Source organism: Scyliorhinus torazame, chromosome 14 (genome assembly GCF_047496885.1).
Source record: "Scyliorhinus torazame isolate Kashiwa2021f chromosome 14, sScyTor2.1, whole genome shotgun sequence".
Taxonomy (NCBI): domain Eukaryota; kingdom Metazoa; phylum Chordata; class Chondrichthyes; order Carcharhiniformes; family Scyliorhinidae; genus Scyliorhinus; species Scyliorhinus torazame.
The window spans coordinates 17490311-17516062 of record NC_092720.1 but is presented as its reverse complement, the minus strand read 5'-3'; the positions used below and the strand labels follow the sequence as shown (position 1 = coordinate 17516062).

The following is a 25752-nucleotide window of genomic DNA, read 5'->3' as shown; positions in this document are numbered from 1 at the left end:
GTATTCAATCACACGCCTGACATGTGTCTTGTAGATGGTGGTCTTAGCATAGTATAAACTTTACTAGACTGTAAAGTCCAGAATCAAAAACCTTATTTTTAAAGAAGAGTAGTACCCTACGGATATTGAAAATCAGAAACCCTCTAGGTCACCGACTTGAAAAGTTTGTCTTTCTCTCTCCACAGATGCTACCTGACCTGCTGAGTTTCCCCAGCATTTCCTGACTTTAGATCTTATTTCAAAGTATTTCTTCACCTGGTTTCATTTCTCTTGATTTTGTAACAACGCCCCGAATATGCTTTCAAACCAGGTATAAAAGCTTTGAGCTGGGTTTGATGATTGTAAGAAGAATGTCATCCACAACATTATAATTAAAACCAGGGTCGGTGAGATGGGAATGCAGAACGGGCCACAGTTACTCCCATTGATAGATATTGAGGGGTCTCCTTGAGTGAAATGTTGCAATGTGTGGGTGCAGAGTGAGGACGAGATTCCCCTTAGATGTGATGATTCCAGCAACCTGGCAAGATTCAATGTCTTGGCAAGCATATGAAAAAATGCCATTGGTAACAAGTATTGGGGCGCTCCTCTCGAAATTGGAACGTTACCTGAAGAAGGTTTGTACGTTCAGGAAATAAATTAAGAAAATATAACGCACCCTGTAAGCTATCAGCTGCACGTCTTCTTAGCAGCATTTGTTTGTTTCTATTGCGAAATATAGAAATGCGCGCGCACGTAAATGGCAAACTGCAGGAGTGCTCACTGTGTCATCTGATAATAGATTTCTACCAAGATGCTGAGGATGCCGAAAATTAAATTGCTTCCGGGTAATCTGCAATCCAGCATCGCAAAATTAGAAGTCCAACTTTTATTTTTGTGAACGCTCTTAGAATATAAAGATGAAAAACATGATGATATGTCATTTCTCTACCCAAAGGCAGGTCCAAACCACCGCACAGTGGCACAGTGGTTAGCACTGCTGCCTCACAGCTCCAGGGTCCCGGGTTCAAATCCAGCCTCGGGTGACCGTCTGTGTGGCGTCTGCACGTTTTCCCCGTGTCTGCGTGGGTTTCCTCCGGGTGTTCCGGTTTTCTCCCACAGTCCAGAAATTTGCAGGTTAGGTGGATTGGCTATGATAAATTGCCCCTTTGTGTACAAAAAGTTAGTTGGGATTACTGAGTTGCGGGGATAGGGTGGAAGTGTGGGCTTAAGTAGGGTGCTCGTTCCAAGGGGCTGGTTTAGCACACTGGGCTAAATCGCTGGCTTTTAAAGCAGACCAAGGCAGGCCAGCAGCACGGTTCGATTTCCGTACTAGCCTCACAGAACAGGCGCCGGAATGTGGCGACTAGGAGCTTTTCACAGTAACTTCATTTGAAGCCTACTTGTGACAATAAGCGATTTTCATTTTCAAGGGCTGGTGCAGACTCGCTGGATCGAATGGCCTCCTTCTGCACTGTAAATTCTATGTGAACTCTGAGAACATTGCCTCCTCCATCACAGGTAGGGTGATGAGGCAGGCCAAATCCAACCCATGTGATCAAATTCCATTCTGCTGTCACCAATCCACCGCTCCTCCCACACCAACCCCTCAATGAGTTCAAACTGCCCTGGTAACATACACTTTTACATGCATGTTTCAACCTGGAGTAACGTGTAATGATTGCACAGATTCCAATTTAGTTCCACCACATGACTGACCAGGAAACCACCCTCCCCCTTACTAACTATAGAAACATAGAAAATAGCAGTAGGCCATTCGACCTATCGAGCTTGCTCCGCCATTCATTATGATCGTCGCTGATCAGGCAACTCAATAGCTTGTTTCAGCTTTTGCCCTATATCCTTTGATCCTTTTTGCCCCAAGTGCTACATCTCACTCCTTCTTGAAAACATACAATGTTTTGGACTCAGCAGCTTTCTGTGGCAGAGAATTCCACAGGTGCAGCAGTCTATCCTCATCTCAGTCCGTCTCTTTGGACTGTGGTCCCTGGTCATGAACTCCTCTCCGCTCCCTTCAATAGGGAATATCTTTCCTGCATCTACTCTGTGCAGTCCTGGTAGAATGCTTAAGGTTTGTACGATATCCATCCCCCCTTCCTTCTCCTAAACTTCAGAGAATACAATCCTAACCACTCAATCTTGCCTCATACGTCAGTCCCGCCATCCCAAGAATCCGTCTGGGAAACCTTCGCTGTACTCCCTCTACAGCAATAACATTTTGGCACATGTTGGAAGGATCGAGATTTTGACACTCAACTTGTTTGCCTGCGTTATGAACGCACACTTCTTGGCCATCAAGGAGTAAGGCTTCAAACCAGAGCTGCTGAGCGGCACCTCTTCTATCCACTGCACCACAAGGCCTCTTACGAACGGTTATAGCAGCTAATAATTTTGCTTCCCGTTCAGATAAGAATGTTTTTTTTTCAGTATTTGCCTCCGGCATGATCAGCTATTTATACGTATCATTTTATCCTCTTTATAAACAGAGGTCGTTCTGAAGTCCACTTAGGTAATTTCTTACATAAATTTATGGCGGTCAGCGGCAATGCATATTTCTGTTTATGAATATTAATATTCAGGCACCTATTCATCTTTCTATCTACCTCTCCAACTGTCTACCACTCTATCTCTATAAAGGAAAAACGCAAGAAAGTCGGCATCTTTGGAAGACAAACTCAGGTCTATCTTTGTAGCAAGTTTCTTCTTCAGAACTAGGAAAGAATTGAAAGACAGCAGGCATTATAAAGAATCAGAATCGAGTGGCGGGGGTCTCCGCGTAGAGCAAAAAGCTAACTTGTTGGTCATTTGCAAATTGCTTGAAGGGAAAAATCGGATATATTTCACTGACAGAAACTATCAGCTTAGATAGACAATGGAGAACTGAAATGAAATTGAAGTAAGCACTTTTTGAGAGAGAAAGGCAAGTCAATTCAACCAATTTATATTTGCTTGGGAGAATGAGTACTACTCTGATGTATAGAGTAGATATTTATGGTTTACAACTAGAGGTTTAAACAAAGCGGGAAACATTTACATGATTGCAAGGAGCACGATCGAAAAGGGCTACTTAAATAATGGAGAAAAAAACATTTATGACTAAACACTCGTTTCTACATATGTGTTCAGTGTTCAAGTCGAAAAATAAAACACATGGCAACAAAGTAAAATACAGTAGATTAATAAATGGAGGGAAACATACAACAGAGAACTAAAATAACTCTCAGCTTGGTGAATTATAGAACCGTAGAACCATAGAATCCCTACATTGCTGAAGAAGGTCATTCGGTACCATATGACCCCATATGCCATATTTTTTATTCTTGCATCTTTGTGTTTTACTAATGTAGAAGATTTATCGAATGTAATTGTTTTATATATAATCTTGACATGAAGCGTTCAAGAAAGACTATCTTTTTGACAATTTTACTTTTAACTTGTACAATAAAGTATACTTTGCACTATTCACATGTGACTTAAAGTTTCTAAAGTGGATAATTTTGTTGTCAACAACCTAGCCTTTGTAATCCGCTTCAAACAAACTCATGTATAATGAGGTTACTGAGTAGATTACACCTAAGATCAGGCAGATGTCAAAAGCTCTTGTAGATGCCTATCAACTTACATTTTGTACTCTGTAGTTTTGATTTCAGATCTTACCGTCTTGTGCAGACTATGATCTTTGCCATAGAAGAAATAAATAGAAGCCGTACCCTACTTCCGAATATTACAATCGGGTACAAAATTCTTGATGATTGTGCTTCATCCACAACCGCTACGCAGGCAGCTCTGACTCTTGCTAATGGAAGGGAAGAGTTGATTTCTGCCAATGATTGTAAAGGTCTTCCCAATGTCTTGGCCATAATTGGGGGCGGTGGATCCTCCCAATCCATCGCAATATCGCGGACAATCGGTCCGTTTGGAATGCCTTTGGTAAGGTAGGCGCTAAATGGGAATATTCTGGGTCAACCTTATATTGTAATAAGAATGTCTAATTGAATTATGTTACTGTTAGAACAAGAAGACAGCACGCCATGTGTATCGTAATGTTGCATGCATTGAACGTCTTAAATAATAGAATGATTTTATATTTATTTTTCTCCACTATATATTGATTATATGAAGTAATGGGACCAAACAAGAAATCTAATTGTTACTTATTTCTATTGCAATTTCAATGCAATTAAGTTCAAAAAGATACTGATCAAACTGACAATGTTAATAATCTTAGTTACATGTAGTATTATATTCTTTCGCCTTTATTCTTTTTGACTTTGATTTCTATTATGTGTGGCTTATATACGTTTTTCTTACCCAACAGATAAGTTACTTTTCCACGTGTGCGTGTCTCAGTAATAGACAGGAGTACCCCGCCTTTTATAGGACAATACCAAGTGATTACTATCAGTCCAAGCTTTTGGCCCAACTTGTGAAAAGGTTTGGGTGGACATGGATCGGAACCGTTAGAAGTAACAATGACTATGGTCATTTTGGAATGGAAGGTTTTCTAGAAGACATTGAAGAACTGGGAATTTGCGTGGCTTTCTCAGTATCGTTTTCCCGCACCGATCCGAGGGAGAAAGTAGCAGAGATTGTTCAGGTTATCAAAAAGTCGACAACAAAAGTAGTTGTCGTGTTTTCAGCCAAAAGAGAAATGCGGATTTTGTTAAGAGAAATCGTACGTCAAAACGTGAGCGGCATACAGTGGATAGGAAGCGAGGCTTGGGTGACAGCAGAGTTACTCACTCCAGAGGAAAGTACGAAATTCCTGACTGGGACAATAGGGCCTGCCATCCATATGGCAGAAGTGATAGGATTGCGAGAATTCCTTCTTCAGGTTCACCCATCTGCTACGCCCGACAACAATTTTGTGACGGAATTTTGGGAAACAACATTCAAATGCACCCTACTGTCGGACAACGGGTTTGAGTCAGATGCTGCTGCTGACAATCCTCAGTGTACAGGTCGTGAATCGTTACACGGAGTAAACAATGCATATTCTGATATAAGTATGGATGGGAGTTCCTACAACGTTTATAAAGCAGTCTATGTCTTCGCCCACGCTGTGCATGACATGCTTGTCTGTAAAGATGGAAAAGGTCCGTTTACAAATGGCACTTGCGCGCACATTTCTACGTATGAACCCTGGCAGGTAGGAGAAGCAAATGTAAAACGTGTGCTAATGTATAGAAAGAAAACACATTAATTGATAAATCCCCTTACCAGACTGGTCAGAAGCTCTCAAGAAACTTCTCTGGTGCCGTGAATTACTATTTGAAGGCTGTAAGACCATAAGACAATGAGCTAGGCCAGAGGTAGGCCATTCGGCTCTTCGAGTCTTCTCCGCCATTCAATGAGATCATGATTGATCTGACGGCACAATCCTCAACTCCACTTTTCTACCTTATCTCCAGGACCCTCGATTCCCTTACTGATTAAAAATCTATCTCTCAGCCTTGAACATATTTAAGGACCCAATCTGTACAGTGTTGCAATCTTTATTAATAACCACAAACTGCAGTATGTTCCTCGTATTGACCAAATGACCACACAACCAGTATGTTAGTTCAAAAGACAGTTTATTATTAATCATACGACTTATCTCTATGTGCAATGATACATGCGGCTGCACAGTAAACAACACCTATCAACTAAGATGACCTTCACTTAACTTCTGGAAGACTGGCTCTGTGTAGGTAGGATGTGGAGATGCCGGCGTTGGACTGGGACACGTGAGCACAGTAAGAAGTCTTACAACACCAGGTTAAAGTCCAACAGGTTTGCTTCGATGTCACTAGCTTTCGGAGCGCTGCTCCTTCCTCAGGTGAATGAAGAGGTATGTTCCAGAAACATATATATAGACAGATTCAAAGATGCCAGACAATGCTTGGAATGCGAGCATTAGCAGGTGATTAAGTCATTACAGATCCAGAGATGGGGTAACCCCAGGTTAAAGAGGTGTGAATTGTGTAAATCCAGGACAGTTGGTAGGATTTTGCAGGCCAGATGGTGGGGGATGAATGTAATGCAACATGAATCCCAGGTCCCGGTTGAGGCCGCACCCATGTGTGCGGAACTTGGCTATAAGCTTCTGCTCGGCGATTCTGCGTTGTTGCGCGGCCTGAAGGCCGCCTTGGAGAACGCTTACCCAGAGATCAAAGGCTGAATGCCCTTGACTGCTGAAGTGTTCCCCGACTGGAAGGGAACATTCCTGCCTGGTGATTGTCGCGCGATGTCCGTTCATTCGTTGTCGCAGCATCTGCATGGTCTCGCCAATGTACCACGCTTCGGGACATCCTTTCCTGCAGCGTATGAGGTAGACAACATTGGCCGAGTCGCACGAGTATGTACCGCATACCTGGTGGGTGGTGTTCTCACGTGTAATGGTGGTATCCATGTCGATGATCTGGCACGTCTTGCAGAGATTGCCATGGCAGGGTTGTGTGGTGTCGTGGTCACTGTTCTGAAGGCTGGGTAGTTTGCTGCAAACAATGGTTTGTTTGAGGTTGCGCGGTTGTTTGAAGGCAAGTAGTGGGGGTGACCTTGGCAAGATGTTCATCTTCATCGATGACGTGTTGAAGGCTGTGAAGAAGATGTCGTAGTTTCTCCGCTCCGGGAAAGTACTGGACGATGAAGGGTATTCTGTCGGTTGTGTCCCATGTTTGTCTTCTGAGGAGGTTGGTGCGGTTTGTTGCTGTGGCACGTTGGAACTGTCGATCGATGAGTCGAGCGCCATATCCCGTTCATACGAGGGCATCTTTCAATGTCTGTAGATGTCTGTTACGCTCCTCCTCATCTGAGCAGATCCTGTGTATACGGAGAGCTTGTCCATAGGGGATGGCTTCTTTAATGTGTTTAGGGTGGAAGCTGGAGAAGTGGAGCATTGTGAGGTTATCCATGGGTTTGCGGTAAAGCGATGTGCTGAGGTGACCATCCTTGATGGAGACGAGTGTGCCCAAGAATGCAACTGATTTTGGAGAGTAGTCCATGGTGAGTCTGATGGTTGGATGGAACTTATTGATGTCATCGTGTAGTCGTTTCAGTGATTCTTCGCCGTGGGTCCAAAGGAAAAAAATGTCATCGATGTATCTGGTGTATAACGTTGGTTGAAGGTCCTGTGCAGTGAGTAGGTCTTGTTCAAACTTGTGCATGAAGATGTTGGCATATTGGGGTGCAAATTTGGTCCCCATGGCTGTTCCGTGCATCTGGATGAAGAACTTGTTGTCGAAGGTGAAGACGCTGTGATCCAGAAAGAAGCGGATGAAGCGTTATACACCTGATACATCGATGACATTTTTTTCCTTTGGACCCACGACGAAGAATTACTGAAACGCCTACACGATGACATCAATAAGTTCCATCCAACCATCAGACTCACCATGGACTACTCTCCAAAATCAGTTGCATTCTTGGACACACTCGTCTCCGTGGAGTGGTCAGAAAATATCGGTGGTGAAATAATGAAGTCATTAAAATTCAGCAGACCCATCTTAACCAAAGTGTGATAAGAATGTGAATTGCGTTACCACGAGGAAGTAAATTGCATTATGCATGTGAGGGGAATGTAAATAGTCAACCCAAGGGAGAAAAGAATTGAAGAAACTGGTGATCAGGCATGTTCAACTAGGGTGGACGCTCGTATGGAACATAGACACCAGTAAGGACCAGTTGGGCCCAATGGTCTGATATAGCATGATGAGTTTCAGGTAATTCTATGAAGAATGCAGATACGTCGGAAAAATATATAAGGAGAAGATGCCTTTGCAGGTGTTAATTCTGCTTGTCAAGTCTTTTTGCTTTCGTTGACAATGATTGAACTACTTGACAAATCAATAGGAGTAATGTCAGTCGATTGATTCATGAAGATTGGTGGTCCTGGCAATGTTTATCAATTCTCTTTACTTTATCTTAGTACAATTAATTGAATGGTTTTAAATTCTTGCCAGGATATGCCCGAAAGTGTATTTTGACATAGTAATATAGCAAAACCGAAATGTGTGTCTCATTCTCAATTAAACCATCCTCGTCCTTCGCTTTTTCAGCTACTTCATTATATGCAGGCAGTTAACTTTACAACTACATCCGGGGAAACTGTCTACTTTGAGTCCAGCGGGGATCCGGTGGCTATCTATGACTTGATGAACTGGCAAGTCAATACAAAGGGTTTCCCGGAGATTGTGAATGTTGGCTATTACGATGCTTCCGCATCTTCCGGACAGGCAATCGTTCTAAATGAAGAAGGCATTGTGTGGAATGGCGGAAAAAACAAGGTGCGCCTATTATAGAATCAAGGAAATATCTTGTACTGTCCATTCGGTCCGTATCGCCTCTACCGACGTTTTCCGAAGAGCATTTGTGCTGCACCCAATCCCCCGGTTTTAGTTCTTAACCCTGTAATCTTCTCGTGCTCAATACCATCTCCAAATCAGTTTGAAAACTGTTGACGGAACTTCGAAAAGGAGTAGGCCACTAATCTCCTCAAGTGTGCACACGCCATTCAATGTGACCATGGCGGATCTGCGGCCGAACTCCATTTACACGCCTTGGTCCCATTTCCCTTAATCTTTCAGGAAAACAGCTGTCCATCAATCTCAGATTTAAAATGAACAGTTGGTGGAGCGTCAATTTCCCCTTATGGAAGAAAGTTCTAAATTTCTGGCGCACTTTGTGTCGGCGCGATTCCTAATCTCAGTGCTGGTTTAGACTCATTGAATCAGCTTCCGCCAAATTTACACTTGGCCACTGTCTGGAAGATACCCATCCTGGTCGCCTCTCTAGATATTTTGCTCATGATTTTCTATTTATGATATATGATGATTGGTCTGCTCGCCATAGCACATAACTGTTTATATTCTATCAAAATCTCTCCCACGTTTAAAGCCTTTATTAGCTCATCGGTTAACCTTTACTGTTTCAAGGCCATGATTGTTTTTAACCACTCGACAATTAAGTTCCGTGTTCCTATAAGAGGCTCCTATTTAGGGGCAGCACGGTAGCATTGTGGATAGCACAATTGCTTCACAGCTCCAGGGTCCCAGGTTCGATTCCGGCTTGGGTCACTGTCTGTGCGGAGTCTGCACTTCCTCCCCGTGTGTGCGTGGGTTTCCTCCGGGTGCTCCGGTTTCCTCCCACAGTCCAAAGATGTGCAGATTAGTTGGATTGGCCATGATAAATTGCCCTCAGTGTCCAAAATTGCCCTTAGTGTTGGGTGGGGTTACTGGGTTATGGGGATAGGGTGGAGGTGTTGACCTTGGGTAGGGTGCTCTTTCCAAGAGCCGATGCAGACTCGATGGGCCGAATGGCCTCCTTCTGCATTGTAAATTCTAATTCTAATTCTATAAAATTCTGGTAAACGTTCTCTGTACCCTTTCTAAAACGTTGTCATCTTTCTAGTGATTTGCAACGTTGAGGCGTTTTCTCTTTGTTTTATACTGTATAATCCTCTATTTATAAATTCTGGTACCCCGATGCTTTTTCACCACGCTATCACGGCTCCTGCTCCTATTGGAGATTGATTTCAGGGACACCACGGCATTTTTGTTGAATAAAGTGTTGGGGTGAATCAATGCTCGAAGCAAGATACCGTCACGTGCACCATGTGTATTCCAGTCGTGAAAACTCCAACGTCACATTAGTTTTTTAAATATTATTTCTGTAGCAGTACACTAGGTTTAGGGATTCCTATACACCTAGGCCCGTGCGTTCATGTTCACCCATTGCTCCTGCAGTCTCTATCGATTAAACTATCTTTAGCAATCTTTCCCAGGTCCAAATTGGACGATCACGCATTTCGTTTTGACTTCACACTCGATCTCACATTGTTTTGCCCAATAACCTTATCTATCACTGCCACCTTGGCACTTTTTGCTCTTCTCTCTGTTAATTACTGTGCCGTTTAATCTAGTGGTATCGGCACATTTTTATATAAGGCCCGATATTCGTTCATTTTAGGGGTCTATAAACCTTATGTGGAGCCTGATCGATGCCACAAGTCCCATGTTTCCACTTTGGCACACACACTTTTACTCCGACTTCCCGCCTCCTGCCACTTACCCAATCCATCCCTCATGTGAATGAGTTATCCGGAATTCCACGCCTTCTCTATTCAGTTTGTCTTCTGCCGGTCGGAAATTTATAAGTTAGTTCTGTTATGTGATTAGAAATCGCAACGTATTACTAATTGTGAAAATATTTTCTTAAATTTGTTATAGCTAAAGATAAATATAAAATATTTGTGACAATAACAACAGTACATTTAATGTCATGTTCAAATACACCGCACACTGCACTATATAAAGTTCAGATTTCGATGCAAAGGTCTCAACTTTGCAACATGTTTTTCTTCGTTTGCATATTAAATCCTTTGCTAAACTCCACTTGTGATAAACTGCAAAAAAAAAAGACGGATGACCCGTGCACCAGTCCTTTCCCTATACCGGTTCTTGAAATTAGAAATATTTCAATGATATTTTGCGCTATAATGTGCAATATTACATATAACATAATAGAAACGTTGCTATTACATTTTCTTCAGGTTCCACGTGCAATTTGCTCCGAAAGCTGCCTCCCGGGGACACGGAAAGTCTCCAGGAAGGGATACCCGGTCTGTTGCTTTGACTGCACCCAATGCCCTGCCGGTGAGATCAGTAACACCACAGGTATGCCAAACCTTTAGTTTCAAGATTACCTTTCTAAGTCTCTCATTAGGATGCTTCAAATCGCTTAACTTCGTTTACTACGATTTATCCTAGATGCTTTAGACTGCATTAAGTGTCCACTGGAATACTGGTCCAACCCGAAAAAAGACAAATGCTTTCCGAAAGAAATTGAGTTTCTCTCTTTTGAAGAAACCCTGGGAATCGTATTAGTGGCACTCGCGTTAGGTGGCATCTGTGGCACTCTAGCAATAGCTGGCGTTTTCCTTCAGTATAAGGAGACTCCCATTGTGAAGGCTAACAATTCCGAGCTGAGCTTCCTTCTTCTCTTCGCATTAACCCTTTGTTTCCTGTGTTCCCTTACTTTTATTGGCCAACCATCATTTTGGTCCTGTATGTTACAACGTGTATCATTTGGCATAACCTTTGTCTTATGCATTTCTTGTGTTTTGACAAAGACCATTCTTGTACTGATGGCCTTTACTGCGACGCTTCCCAACAATAATCTAATGAGATGGTTTGGGCCAACACAACAACGTTTTGGCGTATTTGGTCTCACATTTATTCAAGGCTTCATATGCACCATATGGCTAAGTATAGCGCCACCATTTCCAATGAAAAACACTAGCTATTACAGGGAAATTATCATTTTGGAATGTCATGTGGGGTCCACGATGGCCTTTTATTGCGTGTCGGGTTATATTGCATTGCTGTCCTGTGTTTGCTTTGTTCTTGCATTTCTAGCCCGGAAACTGCCCGATAATTTCAACGAGGCCCAGTGTATAACCTTTAGCATGCTTATCTTCTGTGTCGTTTGGATAGCATTCATTCCAGCCTACGTGAGCTCTCCTGGGAAATATACTGTAGCTGTAGAAGTATTTGCTATTCTGGCATCCAGTTTTGCTTTGCTTCTCTGTATTTTCGTTCCTAAATGTACCATCATACTGCTCAAACCAGAGACTAACACAAGAAAACATGTAATGTCCAAACTACCTTCATAAATCTGTAAAAGGCTGAACATTTGAATAATTTATTGAACATTCCAATATCATTAAAACACATTCTGTTGCCTGTAATTTCACGTTAACAGCATTGCTCCAAACCTTAGCCAGGACAGACAGTTCCATTCTACTTAATGGTGGTTATCCATTTGCTTCTCTCAGTGACATAGAATGTTATCTTTACAGAAACAATAATTAATGTGGTATAGTTGCAACAAAATGTAGTTTAAACAACTTTTTCATCTGATTTATGCTGTCCCTAACATGCTACAGCATGTAGCAATAATGGATTATTGTAATATGCTCTAAATGTTTAGTTGAAGAAATGAAATATAATTGGCATTTGAAGTTTCGCTACAGTAGTTTTCACATAAAGAACGTTCCTGTAAATGGGCTCGCTGTGTACCTTTGTTGGAGAGACAATATCTGAACAAAGTTAACTGTACAATACTGGGTTCAATACCAGCCTTGGCGAGGTATCTAACCTCCAGCTGCAGCGGCCCTGCAAGTGTCATGAGCAGCCTACTGCCCTGATATCCATAAGTGATCCAGGGTAATTCGACCTCCCGTATCTGTGCTGGGTCTCTGAAAGGGCAATTCACTTAGTACCACAAGCCTGTTTTCTTCCAGTATCCCTGCACATCCTTCCTTTACTGGCAGTAATCAACAGCTATTCCATATTCTATTTAAGAATTGAGTCTGAAAATCCTGAGAAGCCATGATCTGAATTGGGTTGATTAATTCAAATATGCATATAATATGCTGCTACAGAACCAGGCCATGTAGACTTTTCTGGTTCACGAATATCGTGGAATATCATACCAGCTAAAGATCTTCAGCTTCGACTAATAACCAAGGATGCGTGATGTCTATCATCAGGATTCAAATCCAAGATGATTATTATACAAAATAAGAGTAAAATGATAATACTGTATAGCTCCTGTAAGTATGTTGAGTTATTTGCACCCCTCATGCTCTCGGGTCCATTACAATATTGGCCATGACGTGTTCCCCTTTTAATTAACTGAGGACAATATGTTCAAACACAAATAACTTGCACTCTTTTCGTTCTCAAATATTGTAAAGTTCGAAAGGAACAGTATCAAGCACAACTTGACACCAAGACACAGAAAATTATATCAGAATAGATGAGCAAAGTTATGCTTAATGACGTGAGTTCCTATGCATGTTTGAAAGGAGGCGAAAGAGGCGAAGAGTTTGAGAGGTTTACGGTAGGAATTCCAGAGTTTACGGTAGGAATTCCAGATTTTACGGTCGGAACTCCAGAGTTTACAGTAGGATTTCCTGAGTTTAGGGTCTTGTAAATTGAAGCCAGGGCCGCTCATGTGGAGCGATTAAAATCGGAGATTCGCAAAAGACCAGAAATGGTGGTGACCTCTGGTTGGGCTGAGTGAAGAGGGTGGAGGCGCGAAAGTTGGAGTAACAGCGATCCTGTTCAGTATATAAAATACAAATTATTTTTCTAATCGTGGGATATAGCACAAACGTTGAATACCGGCCAGTGGTTTAAATATAATCTTCAAACTCGAGGAAATCGGGAAGGAAACATCAATTGTACAAGACATTGGTAAGACCAGTTCTGGTCACCCTATTAAAGGAAGGATATTGTTAAACTACAAAGAGTGCAGAAGAGATTTACGAGGATGATACAGGACTTCAGGTCTGAGTTATAAAGAGAGACGGGATAGGCTGAGACTTTTTTCCCTGGAGTGTAGTAGGCTTGGGGTGACCTTATAGAGGTCTATAAAACAATGAGGAGCATCGATAAGGTAGATAGTCGACATCTTTTCCCAAAGGTAGAGGAGTCTAGAACTGGAGAGCATAGGTTTAAGGTGAGAGGAGAGAGATACAAATGAGACCAGAGGGGAAATTTCTTCACACAGAGAGTGGTGAGCATCTGGAATGAGCTGCCAGAGGCAGTGGTAGAGGACGATACAATTTTGTCCTATAAAAAGTAGTTAGACAGTTACATGGGCAGGTGGGTATAGAAGGATATGGGCCAAATACGGGCAACTGGGACTAGCTTACTGATAGAAACTGGGCTGCATGGACCAGCTGGGCCGATGGGCCTGTTTCAATGCTGTAAACATCTATGACTTTATGATTCTATAATTGGGAGAACATGCGTTCGACCGAAAAACGGCGTGGGAATTGCGAGGCGGGATTTTGTCCCTTTTAAAAATAATCATGGAACAGGGTCATTTCGGTGTCACGACCGCACAGTTGCCATCAACACGCCGTGACCTTCCGGGAGGTGTTGTTCTCCTGATTGGTCGCCCCAAACCCGACGTCCCATTAAGTAAGGTTAGGAGGTATCGGTTGAGTCAGAGGGCTGGAGCACTGTAACGGTGGCCTCGCTGGCTGTAGGTGGGGATGTGCAGGAATATCTGAGTGTCGAAGTGTTCTTTGAAGTGGTTGAACTTTTATAGAAAATAAACCGCGGCTACAGCTGCCAAGACGTCACTGTGACCCACTGCGTCAGCTTTGGAGGAGGAATTTAAAGAGGATGGTGCGCAGCCCAGCACTAATCACCTTGCCGATTCGCTGCACACAGTCACTTAAAGCGAGACTGGACTATTTAAAGTCAGCCTGAATCTCTTAATTGATGGGTACATTTGGCCCATGACGGTATTGGAACTTGTCAAAGGAGAGTTTTTGACCGGAAAGACTAGATGAAGTAGCACAAGAGACCAGAGATCATTCCATGCAACACCGGAAACTGTGCAGCAGATGATTTCCGGGAGGAGTGAGTTCCTCTTCCTGTGGGGCACCAGGAGTTGGCGAGACAAACATTACAAAGGACGTGAGATGGGATGATTGGTTTATCCCTGCTTCTTCCGAGAATCTGGATGAAGTGCAGCAAAATGTTAATTGATTCACTTAAGTGGACAGTCACTCTCTGCAACTTCAAATACCATATTGTGATAGAGGAACAGCCAGTCTCACATACTGTTCCATTCACCCACCCCCTCATAACTTACATAATAATAATATAATAACAATCACTTATTGTCACAAGTAGGCTTCAATGAAGTTACTGTGAAAAGCCCCTAGTCGCCACATTCCGGCACCTGTTCGGGGAGGCTGGTACAGGAATTGAACCTGCGCTGCTGGCATTATTCTGCATACAAGCCAGCTATTTAGTCCACTGTGCTAAACCAGCCCCTTAAAGCTTTACCTCATCCCCACATGTTCAACAAACTCTGTTGCGAGACCTGCACTCACATTCGTCAGTTTATACACACTGAAAGCTATTCAACTATATACCGAAGCACAACAAAGAACAAAGAAAAGTACAGCACAGGAACAGGCCCTTCGGCCCTCCAAGCCTGCGCTGACTATGGTGCCCGTCTAAACTAAAACCTTGTACACTTCTGGGGTCTGTATCCCTCTATTCCCATCCTATTCATGTATTTGTCAAGATGCCCCTTAAACGTCACTATCGTCCCTGCTTCCACCACCTCCTCCGGCAGCGAGTTCCAGGCACCCACTACCCTCTGTGTAAAAAACTTACCTCGTACATCTCCTCTAAACCTTGCCCCTCGCACCTTAAACCTATGCTCCCTAGTAATTGACCCCTCTACCCTGGGAAAAAGCCTCTGGCTAATCACTCTGTCTATACCCCTCATAAATTTGTAGACCTCTATCAGGTCGCCCCTCAACCTCCTTCGTTCCAATGAGAACAAATCAAGTTCATCCAACCTCTCCTCATAGCTAATGCCCTCCAAACGAGGCAACATCCTGGTAAATCTCTTCTGCACCCTCGCTAAAGCTTCCACATTGTTCTGGTAACGTGGCGACCAGAATTGAACACTGTATTCCAATTGGGGCTGAACTAAGGTTCTACACAGCTGCAACATGATTTGCCAATGTTTATACTCAATGCCCCAGCCAATGCAGGCAAGCATACTGTATGCCTTTTTGACTACCTTCTCCACCTGTGTTGCCCCTTTCAGTGACCTGTGGACCTGTACATCAAGATCTCTCTGACTGTAAATACTCTTGAGGGTTCTACCATTCACTGTATATTCCCTACCTCTATTGGACCTTCCAAAATGCATTACCTCAAGTTTGTCTGGATTAAACTCCATCTGCCATCTCGCTGCCCATGTCTCCAAATGATCTAAATCCTGCTGTATCCTCTGACAGTCCTCATCGCTATGCGCAATTCCACCAACCCTTGTGTCATCCACAAACTTACTAATCAGTAGAGTTACATTTTCCTCCAAATCACTTATGTATATTACGAACAGCAAAGGTCCCAGCACTGATCCCTGCGGAACACCACTAGTCACAGCCATCCAATCAGAAAAGCACCCTTCCATTGCTACTCTCTGTCTTCTGTGACCTAGCCAGTTCTCTATCCATCTTGCCAGCTCACCTCTGAATCTGTGTGACTTCACCTTTTGTACCAGTCTGCCATGAAGGACCTTGTCAAAGGCCTTACTGAAGTCCAGATAGACAACATCCACTGCCCTACCTGCATCAATCATCTTTGTGACCTCCTCGAAAAACGCTATAAATTAGAGATACTCAATCATAGTGCACCACATTTACAGACCCATCTCATTTGCAGGACACAGTGGTTGGAATCAAAGGTAGCAGAGACCTTTACATATGCAGGCGGATGAAAAGTGGGCAGAAGTTCATCAAGTAGTATTGCAGGTGGGTATAGAAAGAAGGTGTTGTGAGGTGCACATGAGGTACCAGTGGGAGGTTATTTGGGAGTAAGGAAAACTCAAGCTAAAATACAAAAATATTTTTATTGGCCTGGACTACATAAAGATGTAGTTACATTTTGTCGATCATGTCATACATGTCAAGTGATAGGGAAACCTCAAGTAGTGATAAAACCAGCACCCTTAATACCCATTCCAGCATTTGAGGAACCTTTTACAAGAGTCTTAATAGATTGCGTAGAACCACTTCCTAAAACAAAAAGTGGGAATCAATATCTTTTGACGATAATGGATGTGTCTACTTGGTTTCCAGAGGACATTCCAGTACATAATATTATAGCTAAAAAGATTGTGGAGGAGTTACTTAAATTCTTTACTAGATATGGACTACCCACAGAAATACAATCGGATCAAGGATCAAATTTTACCTCAAAGCTATTCAAAGAGGTTATGGGTAGCTTAGGAGTAAAACAATTTAAATCAACTGCGTACCATCCAGAATCGCGGAGAGCATTGGAAAGGTGGCATCAGACATTAAAGACAATGTTGAGGGCTTATTGTCAAGATTATCCAGAGGTTTTGGATAAAGGAATTCCGTTTGTACTGTTTGCAATTAGGGATGCACCTAATGAGTCAACCAAATTCAGTCCTTTTGAACTAATTTTTGGTCATGAGGTAAGAGGACCACTTAAATTGATTAAGGAAAAATTGTTGAGTGAGAAATCAAAACTTACATTATTGGATTACGTGCCAAATTTGAGGGAACGATTAAATAGAGCAGGTGAATTTGCTGGACAGCATTTAATTGTTGCACAGCATGTGATGAAATGGGTAGCGGGCAAGAAATCCAAAGTTCGTAGTTTTGCCAGTGGAGATAAACTTTTGATATTGTTACCAGTGGTAGGTGAACCTTTAAAAGCAAGGTTTTGTGGATCTTATCAAATAGAAAGGAAATTCAGTGATGTGAATTATGTCGTTAAAAACGCCATATAGAAGGAAAACTCACCAAGTGTGTCAGGTGAATATGCTTAAAAGGTACTTTGAAAGGGAAGGAGAGAAAAAGGGGGAGGTTTTAATGATTCTGACTCAATGTGACAAACTAAATCCAGATGACTTTGAATTTGACGTATCGCAAATTATATTGGAAAACGAGGATGTTCTTAAAAACTGGGATAAATTGTTGAGTTACCTTCCAGAGGAAAAACGGACTGACCTGAAAGTGTTATTGGTATCACATGGGCAAGTTTGTGGAGATAAATTGGGAAGCACTAAAATGGCTATACATGATGTAGATGTGGAAAATGCTGTTCCAATTAAACAACATCCATATGGACTTAATACGTTAAAATTGGCACAGACTAACAAGGACATTAAAAGTTTGCTTAAAAATGGCATAATTGAAGTGGGTTGCAGCCAATGGAGTTCACCCATAGTGATGGTACCTAAACCAGACGGTACCCACCGTCTGGTTGTGTGTGGTCTATAGAAAAGTTAATGCAGTTACAAGAACGGACTGTTATCCTATCCCATGTTTGGAGGATTGCATTGAGAAAGTGGGACAATCAGCTTTTATTTCCAAACGGCATTTACTTAAAGGTTACTGGTTACCTTTATCCGACAGGACGAAGGAGATTTCAGCTTTTGTGACTCCAGATGGTATATACCAATTCAAAGTTATGCCATTTGGCATGAAAAATGCCGCAGCCACATTTCAACTGTTAGCTAACAAAGTCGTTTCAGGATTACCCAATTGTGCGGTATACATTGACGATCTGGTAATTTTCAGCCAGACATGGGAAGAATATTTAAAACATCTGATGGAGTTATTCGATCGACTTCAGGAGGCGGGTTGGTGGTAAACGTAGCCAAAAGTGAATTTGGAAAAGCCTAAGTTACTTTCCTTGGCCATACAATTGGACAGGGTCGAATGGTCCCACGGGATGTGAAAACAAAAGTTATTGGGGAGTTTCCGATACCCTCGACATGACGGGAAATAATGTGATTTCTTGGTGTGAGTGGATTTGATCAAACATTTGTGCAAAATGTTTATAGCGTGGTTGCTCCACTGATGGGAGCTGAAGAAACGTGGAAAATTTCAGCGGACAGCGGACTTTCAACAGGCATTTGACTGCCTGAAAGCTGTGATAACCAACGCTCCTGTGTTGGAGAATTACAAGGGACTCTGTGATCAGATTGAACTAAAATATCTGACTTTAAATAGGCATGCCGAGGCGTAGAGAAATGGATGGATTGTGCAGAGACCTTCTTGTTCAAAGAGACTGTCAATCGAGAGGGATTCCAGTTGGAGGAAGAAGTTCAAAAACATGGACTATATTATTATACCTGTTTGCACGTGTTGTTTTTTGAAACAAAAATGTATATTTACTGTGTGCATTTCTTAAAGGATAGTGAAAAGGTGAAAAATGAAACCATCTTGAAGTTGATGTTTTTTTTTCTTGGGGGGAGGTGTCATGAAAATGTCAGTTTAAGAAATGTTTGTCTGCTCAACTTACTGCAGTGATGTCAGAGTGTAGGTGGAGCTGAGCTCTGGCTCTACTTTTTAGTTTCGCTTTGAGGAAAAGCTTGGATGTGTCTGTGTATTTTGGTTTCGTTTTGGAGTTGAAACCAGCAAAATAAGGTATAATTTCAATCTCTCTGCAATCTAAAGACTTTCTCTAGATCATTTGGTGAATTCAGAGTGATAACTGCTTTCAGTGGAGCATTTAAACCTGATGTGTTTCTGTTGAAAGGTTTTTTGTCTTATAGATGTCAAAAGGAAAGTTTAAGGATTAATTAGAGTGTTGTATTCTTTGGGGGGTGTATTTGAATTGATGGTTGCTAAGATGTTCACTGTATGTTTTAAAAAGGTTAACTGAGTTCATAGAATAAACATTGTTTTGCTTTAAAAAATACTTTTCAATTTCTGCTGTACCTCACCTGTAGAGTGGGCCGTGTGCTCCCTATTAATCTATTGAAAGTTGTGGGTCAGGTGAACTCCATGATACACTTTGGGGTTCCCTAAATCCTGGCCCATAATAGGTTACATCAGAACTGCTTACACCAGTTGAACGGACTAAATTCTTTCCTGGGACAAAATAACTTGTCATGCATATGGCATCAGTAGCAGGATTTGGTGTATTCATTCTTAGGGTTCCCCTACTTATTTACCCGGCTGAAATGGCGGGAGTTTGATAACTTACGCCCACGTGCGCACTTCTGACAGAACAGAAACTGAAATCAGATGCTCCTCCTGAAAATGTACCTGCCATGAATTGTTAAACGGAGTAAAGCACGCATATTCTGACATGAAATGGGATGGGTGTTGCTATAATGATATGCTTGCCTGTGATGATGGGAAGGGGCTGTTGAACCGTGCGAGACAGGAGAAGTAAATGTAAAACGCACTGGAGTATCTAAGCAAATATTTTTAAATTGTGAAATGGTACAGAAGAGAAGGAGGCTACATGACCATTGTGCCCGTGACATCTACATACGAGCACACAAATTAAGAACCGGAGGAGGACATTAGGCCCCTCGAGCCTGCTCTGCCATTCAATAAGATCATGGGTGATCTGATTGTAACTGCATCCTACATTCCTACTTATCCGGATAACATTTCACCTCCTTGTTATTCAAGAATCTATCTAGCTCTGCCTATTGGCTTTTGAGGAAGAGAATTCCAGAGACTCGCCACCCTCAAAGAGAAAAAACACTTCTCATCTCTGTGTTAAAGGAGCGGCCACTTATTGTTAAACAGTGGCCCCCAGTTCCAGATTCTTCGACAAGGGGAGACATCCTCTCCACATCCGCCCTGTCAAGACCCCTCATGATCTTATATGTTTCAATCAGACCACCTCTTACTCTTCTAAACTCCAGTGAGCACAAACATAACCTGTCCAACCTCTCCTCATGAGATAACCTGTACATTCCTAGTAATGATCCAGTAAACCTTTTCTGAACAGCTTCGAACACATTCACATCTTTCCTCAAATAAGTAGACTGATACCGTACACAGTACTCCAGATGTTGCCGCACCAGTGCCCTGTACAACTGAAGCATAACCTCCCTATCTCTGCAATCAATTCCCCTCGTAATAAACTAAATAACATTCTATTAGCTTTCCTAATTACTTGCTGTACCTGTATACATGCCTTTTGTGATTCACACACTGATACACCCAGATCCCCCTATACCTCAAAACTCTGCAATCTTTCACCATTTAAATGAAGCGTTTCTTTTTAATTCTTCCCGCCAAAATGGACAATTTCACATCTGCCTACATTATAATTCATTTGCCTTACCATTGCCCACTCACTGCCTATCTAAATCCCATGATAGTATACATATATCCTCTTCAAAATTTACTTTCCAACTGATCGTTGACCATCAGCAAATTTTGCAACCATACCTTTGGTCCTTTTATCCAATTCATTTGTATGAATTGCAAAAATGTTGTGGTCCCAGCACTAATCCTTGTGACATAGCAGCCGTTACATCCTGCCAACAAGGAAAAGACCCAAGAGAGAAAATGTTGGAAAATCTCAGCAGGTCTGGAAGCATCTGTGGGAAGCGTTTCGAGTCCAGATGACCCTTTGAAAAAGCTCAGGAAAAGACCTATGTATGCCTATTTTGTCTTTCTTGTTGGCTAGCCAATCTTCCATCCATGCAAACATGTTACCCGCCAACAGCATGAACTTTCTTTTCCCGGAATGACGTAGCTATTTATCAAAAGCTTTCGGAAAATCCGTGAACAGTATATCCCCTTCATCCACAGAACAGGTGACACCTACAAATGTTAGAATACCGGACCAGACCCCAAAGTTTGTTGGTCACAATTTTTTTAATTTGAAAAAACTGTGAGGAAAGGATACTTCATCCCAGGAGTGGTGACTCTGACTAATAGATTTCTTTTATGTTAAAGCAAATTTTAATTTAAACACAGAATTGACCACATTAACATCAAATAAATAGCTTTACATTTTTCAGTTGAACCGTTCTTAAACACAAGAAACAACTTAAACTTACTGCTATAAACTCCAATTACACAACCAAATACAGTTCAAATGTCACTTATAAATAAAGTTATTCAACAAGTTCACTTGCTTAGCTGCGTAGAGACTTTGGAGAGAGTTCCTTTCAAGAGCAGATGCAGTACACTTTTATAATAATCTTTATTGTCACAAGTAGGCTTAATTTAACACTACAATGAAGTTACTGTGAAAAGCCCCTAGTCATCAGATGCCGGCGCCTGTTCGGGTACACTGCGGGGGAATTCAGAATATCCAAATGATCTAACAGCACGCATTTCAGGTCTTGTGGGAGGAACCCGGAGGAAACCCATGCAGACACAGGGGGGACGTGCAGACTCGGCACAGACAGTGAGCCAAGACGGGAATCGAACCTAGGGCCCTGGTGCTGTGAAGCAACAGTGCTAACCACTGTGTTACCGTGCCGCCCATTCTGCTCAACACATCAAAATTTAGCAAAACTGCCATTCAGCTTAAAATCCTTCGGCCTTTCAGGCTCAACTTCCATGGCAAACTGCAAAACTACAGACTGCACTGGCTCCTCTCATTAATTACATTATCTGTTTCCCACTAAGATTTTTTTTATTTGTTCATGTCGTGTGGGCATCGCTGCCTATGTCAGCATTTGTTACACATCCCTGAGGGAATTTAAAAGTCAATCACATTGCTGTGGGTCTGGAGTCACATGTAGGCCAGGCCAGGTAAGGATGACAGATTTCCTTCCTTAAAGGACATTGGTGAACCAGATGGGTTTTAACAACAATCAACAATGGTTCATGGTCGTCATTAGGCTTTTTAATTCCAGATTGTTATTGAATTCAATTTCCACCATCTGCCCTGGCAGGATTCGAACCCATGTCCAGAGCATTATCCTGGGTCGCTGGATTACTAGTCCAGTGACAATACCACGGCCATGGCACCACTGCCTCCCCACATGACCTGCTTAGCTAGGGCTTGATACAACCCTCATAAATTATGTACTCTCCAGGGAAACTCCAGCAATTATAACAATGTTCCGTTAACATTCTATATATAACAAGTAAATGGTTAGAATAAATCGTGACCTGTGCTTTTACCACTTATTAATTGCAGTTTTAGCAGGCACACAGTCTGGATACCTTAAGTTAGGCTCTTTAATAATATTACTATAATAAATATATACATTAACCCAGGCTTTTAAAAACCTTAATGCACCAGATAGAAAATACAACATATATACCTATTTATTGCATTAATCACACAAAAACTTTTAAAAATCGATCCTCCCTTCACATAACCACGTTGGGCCTGCCTGAGGTTGCCTCGAATATTTTGAAGTGTCCTGCTATAACATAATTTATGACAGCTTCTAAGATTTCCCCCATGACAAATGTTAGGCTAACTGGCCTGTGTTTTTTGCTTTCTGTCTCACTCCCTTTTTGAATAAATGCACTATATTCGCGATCTCCCAATCTAATGAACCTTCCCCAAATTTAGGGAGTTTGGGAAAATTGTAACCAATGCATCAACTATTTTACTAGCCACTTCGTTTAACACCATAGAGTGGAGTCTATCTGGACCCGAGGATTTATCAGTCTTTGGCCTCACCAATTGGCTCGATGTCACTTATTTGTGACAATTATCATTTTTCTTCCATATCCTGGTTTACAGCTATTTCTGAGAAGTTACTTTTATTCTCTATCGTGAAGATTGTCAGGAAACAGAGGCAATTTTAAGTTGTCTATATTATTATTTCTGTTATTAGAAACAGGGTATACCTTTTGTAAATTCTAGGTATTATTAATATTATTATTTAAATTCTAATCGTTTTCATTTGACACTTTAACGATTTAGGCAACAGGAGACAGTTTGATGAAGAAACTCAGGAAAACTTTCATAATTTGCACTTTAATACAGTGTGCCAAATGAAGCCAGGGCGGGGCATGACTCATGTACTACGGCTCTTGCTTTCCGCTTTGGCATTGGGTGCAGGTTAACACTCAATCTCTGTTCTCTCTCCATAACTTCTGCTTCCCTCTGGGCAGCACTTGCGACACAACTTGCTGTGTGAAATCTTCTGCTTATTAACTTATCCAAGCCTCAACCCACAGTATAATCAATTATGTTATTGTGTTCTAATTGGCCTGCGTGAGGCGAGGCCAACTCTTAATTGGCTTAAGGGGTGCACGATCAATCTGTGATTGGCCTAGGCAGGTACGATCAGTTTCTAATTGGTTTCTCGAGGGTAAGGGCCATCTACTGATGCCATTTCCCGTTGTTCCCTGAGGTCCATCCTTTGCGGGACCATCCCTCTCGTTAAAGTGTGTGTCTATTACTTCTTGCTAAGATAAAATAATATTCCTTGCCAATTTGTTCAGGACGGGGAAATAGGCTGTCATGCCCCCATGATTGATATCTTAAACTCATTGTCTCAAAACCTAAATTAATTGGCATTAAATCAGATTTAAATCAATGACTCTATGTTTTGGATAGGTAACTTGGAATAAGTTACTTTCTCTTAAAACAAAAAATAGAGTGGTAAAGTTGCTTCTAACCGTAAAACTAATAAATAACTTTCCAAAGTACTAACATAGTGTATGTAGTATTGTATATCGAGTATAAGTGAGAATAGTTTTAATGTTTGCTTTTACTTGAGATAAGACAGCATGCAATGTCTAATAAGATGGGTTCATTGGACATCTAATTTATCTATAGGCTTTATTACAACATGTGCTTATCAATGTGTTTTTGCTGAGACAACTGCTTTGCTATAGTAGTATTTGGTGAAAGCAGGGGAGTCTTGTTGGGGTTTTATAGAACTTTGGTGAGGCCACAGCTGAAGTACTGTGAGCAATTCTGGTCGCCACATTATAGGAAGTATGTGATTGCATTGGAGGGGGTTCGGAGGCGATTCAGCAAGATGTTGCCTGCCTGGGGTGGAACATTTAAGTGATGAAAACATGTTGGAAAGGCTTGGGTTGTTTTCACTGGAGCAGAGAAGACTGAGGAGTGACCTGATCGAGGTGGACTAGATTGAGCGGCATGGATAGGGAGCAGCTGTTCCCCTTAGTTGAAGGGTCAGTTACTCGGGGACACGAGTTCAAGGTGAGTGACAGGAGGTTTATGGGTTATTTGAGGAAATACCTTTATACCCAGAGGGTGGTGACGGTCTGGAACGCACTGCCTGGGAGGATGATTGAGGCAGGTTGCCTCACATCCTTTAAAAAATACCTGGATGAGCACTTTGCACATCATACCATTGAAGGCTATGGGCCAAGTGCTGGCAAATGGGATTAAGTGGGCAGATCGGGTGTCTCTAATGAATCGGTGCAGACTCGATGGGCCGAAGGGCCTCTTCTGGACTCTGTGATTCTGAGCTCTACCCACACAGATTCCAAAGCATCAGAGCTCATTTCCTTCCACACTATTGCATTAATTTTCTCTTTAATCGGCAATGTAACTACACCACCTTTCCCTTTTTTTAATCCTCCCTAAATACTGAATACCCCTGGATGTTCAGTCCCATCCTTGGTCATCTTTCAGCCATGTTTCCGTAATCCCGACTATATTATACCCGTTCACATCTACATAATTTGATTTTGAGCCAGATAAAGAGATGTTAGTGTCGATGACCAAAAACTTTGTCAAAGAAGTACAAATCACTCAGCATCGTCGAAAGGGGGGAAATGATAGATAGACGTGAAGGTTTGGGGAGGGAATTCTGCAGCTAGGGCCTTGACTGCAGAACGCACGGCCACCGAGGGCGTGAAGTGCTGCAGCCACGAGAGCCGAAGGGGCACTGGTCTCGGAGGGCGGGAGATAAGTGACCATGGAGGGCGGAGAAAGAGGCCCTGCGGGGAACATGCCTGGAAGAGCCGGAGTGGAGGCGGCCATGGAGGATGGAGGGGAAGAGACCACCGAGCAATGGAGGAGAAGTGACTGTGGAACAACGGAGAAAGAGGTGAGTGTGTATGTGAGTGGGTGTGAAAGAAAGAGCTGAGTGTGCGTGTGTCTGCGTTTGTTTGTATGAGAGAGAGATTTGAGAGCGTGAGTGTATGAATGTGTGTGTGAGTGAGAGAAATAGGTCTGCGTGGGAGAGAGGGAGGGGAGAGTGAGTGTGTGTGTAGGGGAGGGGGTGTATATATGTGTGTGTGTGGGCTGTATACATGTGTGTGTGGGGTGTGTATATATGTGTGTGTGGGGGGATGTATATATGCGTGTGTGTGTATATATATGGGTGTGTGTGTGTGTGTGTGGTGGGGTATATATGTGTATGTGTGGGAGTATATATATGTGTGTGTGTGGGGGGGCTGTGTATATGTGTGTGTGTGGGGGGGGCTGTGTATATGTGTGTGTGTGTGGGGGGGGGCTGTGTATATGTGTGTGTGTGGGG

At 42.3% G+C, this 25752-nt stretch overlaps 1 protein-coding gene across 1 annotated transcript; it reads left to right on the top strand.

Annotated features, from left to right (window-relative positions):
• The first annotated feature begins 3645 nt into the window (after positions 1-3645).
• LOC140389549 (extracellular calcium-sensing receptor-like) lies at positions 3646-11653 on the top strand. The gene is made up of 5 exons (XM_072473757.1): positions 3646-3935; positions 4324-5149; positions 8040-8267; positions 10532-10655; positions 10749-11653. Exons 1-5 carry the CDS (start codon positions 3673-3675, stop codon positions 11651-11653), a joined length of 2346 nt encoding a protein of 781 aa, XP_072329858.1. The 5' UTR covers positions 3646-3672.
• Positions 11654-25752: the final 14099 nt, after the last annotated feature.

Bases quoted from the DNA above. Each gene is read 5' to 3' on its own strand.
- LOC140389549 (XM_072473757.1), top strand. From the start codon at position 3,673: ATGATCTTTGCCATAGAAGAAATAAATAGAAGCCGTACCCTACTTCCG. The intron at 3,936-4,323 runs GTAGGCGCTAAA...CCAACAGATAAG, and splicing joins TTTGGAATGCCTTTGGTAAG to TTACTTTTCCACGTGTGCGT. The intron at 10,656-10,748 runs GTATGCCAAACC...GATTTATCCTAG, and splicing joins TGAGATCAGTAACACCACAG to ATGCTTTAGACTGCATTAAG.